The sequence below is a fragment of the Aplysia californica genome, unplaced genomic scaffold (assembly GCF_000002075.1).
Source record: "Aplysia californica isolate F4 #8 unplaced genomic scaffold, AplCal3.0 scaffold00250, whole genome shotgun sequence".
Lineage (NCBI taxonomy): Eukaryota > Metazoa > Mollusca > Gastropoda > Aplysiida > Aplysiidae > Aplysia > Aplysia californica.
This window is the reverse complement of record NW_004797520.1, coordinates 180108-182433: the sequence shown is the minus strand read 5'-3', so window position 1 is coordinate 182433 and position 2326 is coordinate 180108. Positions and strand designations below refer to the sequence as shown.

Below are 2326 nucleotides of genomic sequence, written 5' to 3'. Positions count from 1 at the left end.
TGGCCACGAGCCACAGCAAGTCCCGGCCTGTCATCTTGTCGTTCAGGTCGCCTCTCTCCGGGCAGTAGCCCATGCCAGAGTGGAGCTGACAGGTACAAATTGTAGTCACGTCGTGTGTTTCGTCAATTTCTATTCAAGTGTTTTTAGGTTTAGTAAGGTTTTACGGCGCTCGCAACTGCATAAGGTCATATGAGCGCCCAGGGGTGGATGTCAACAGAGAAGTCCTTACAGGAAATCGGCCTTACTCTGCTCACCTCTCTAGCTGGAGTCATGTTGTCATGAAGTCCGTTTGGTCAAGATCTTCCCTCTTCAAGTGTTTTGAACAGGACAAGAATAACGATTTTTAGAGCATCAGAGTTTTAGTTTAAGTCAGACTTACTCTGCTCACCTCTCTAGCCTCCACAGCACAAAGTCTGCTTCGACTATCAAGGCACCCCGGAAATTACAGTTCACAAGAGTGTGACAGACATACGAAAGAAGTAGAGGAAAAAAATGACAATAGTAAGGATGAGGAAAGAAAACGCAGCAGTTCCTCCTATGTTGTTCCGGCACAGTATGCGCATAACATTGATAAATCAGCCCATTTACAATTTTACTGTGTATAAGAATATGTTGCTATCCCCACCACCACCCCCCCCCCCCTTTTGAAAATGAGGTAAAGACAACTTCAGTCAGTAGCACTGCCCTGGGTGGTATTTTTGGGGGGCGGGGTTTAGTTATTGTTAAAAAAAGCATGAAACACTGTTTTTTCTCTTTCCTGGAAAATGTTGCTATCTGGGCTGCGCACAGTTGAACAACTATTGCTATAGCCTCGCCCTTGCCCCCACAACATTCATTGTTATATATATTATTATGCTTAATACTTCGTTTTACGTACACACATATCGACTAATTATTATTATTATTATTATTATTATTATTATTATTATTATTATTATTATTATTATTACAATTATCATTATTATTATTATTATAATAATAATAATAATAATAATAATAATAATAATTGTCATTATTATTGTTGTTATTATTATTATTATTATTATTATTATTATTATTATTATTATTATTATTATCATTATTATTATCATTATTATTATTATTATTATTATTATTATTATCATTTTTATTATTATTATTTTCATTATTAATAAAAAATAATAATAAAAGACATCTATATAGCGCTCCACCCCGATTAAAGTACACAGGCACTGAGCGCTTTACAAAACAGTACAACGTACAACAGTAACATAAAACGTTGTGTTCTGACTAAAGAAAATTATTCCAAATATTCATCTTATTACTTGAAAAACAATTTATTATTATTATTACTATAGCCTCACCCTGGTGGCCATCAAGTTTCCGTCGCAGCTGTAGAAGAAGAGCTGGCCCTCGGACACCGGGGTGGCGCCCACTACCATCTCCATCAGCGAAGTCTTACCGGAACCTGGGAGGCCCAGCACACACAGACAGTCGCCCCGCCCCACACACACGCTCACGTTGTCCACCACTCGATGGCCCAGCCGCAGCTTGGTCAGGTTCTTCAGCACTATAGGCTCTGGGGTTAGGGCAGTGTTGGGGGAGAGTTTTACGGCGCTTGCAAGCATAAATAGGTCAATAGAGTTCGAGGAATTTTGTTTTAAGGTTTAGGAAGTGTTTTAAGGCACTTGCAACACAATAGGGTCGTATAAGTGTCGAAGATTAGAGGTGTTACAAAAGAGTAACAAACACAGCAACAAACGAAGGAGGAGAGTTAAGGCGATAGATGTTTCCTAGGAAATAATGTTTTTGTTTGTTTTAGTAGACGTTTTACGACGCTCGCAACTGCATAAGGTCAAATTATGAGCGCCAAGGGGTGGACGTCAACAGAGACGTCCTTACATAGAATCAGACTTACTCTGCTCACCTCTCTAGCTTCAACAGCACAAAGTCTGCTTCGACTATCAAGGCATCCCGGAAATGGCAGTTCACAAGAAAGTGACAAACATGCAATAATAGTAGAGGAAAATGACGATAGTAAGGATTAGGAAAGAAAAAAAGCAGCAGTTCCCTGTTGCACTTCGGCACAGTTATGAACATGACATTGATAATTAATCAGCCCATTTGCAATTCTACTGTGCATAAGAACAGGTCAATGTCCCCCCCCCCTTTGGGAAAGGCCTAAAGACACTTCAGTCAGTTGCACCGCCCCGGGAGGGGGGGGGGGGTAAATAGAGTTTGAGGAAAGAGAAAAGCACATTGACACTTACATGGTGCTGGGAAGAAGCAAGACAATCAGATACGACAGAGCGAAATAAAAAGAAATATGACCTAGCAGTGACGCCCC

General features: G+C 40.2%; 1 protein-coding gene across 1 annotated transcript in view; it reads right to left on the bottom strand.

The window, feature by feature from the left end:
* LOC101852184 overlaps window positions 1–2326 on the bottom strand; it is a gene marked incomplete at its 3' end in the record, with an annotated part of 59940 nt that overhangs the window by 6097 nt on the left and 51517 nt on the right. The window contains 2 exon segments of the mRNA XM_013083699.1: window positions 1–85; window positions 1344–1558. Coding sequence (XP_012939153.1) covers window positions 1–85; window positions 1344–1558 — 300 coding nt within the window.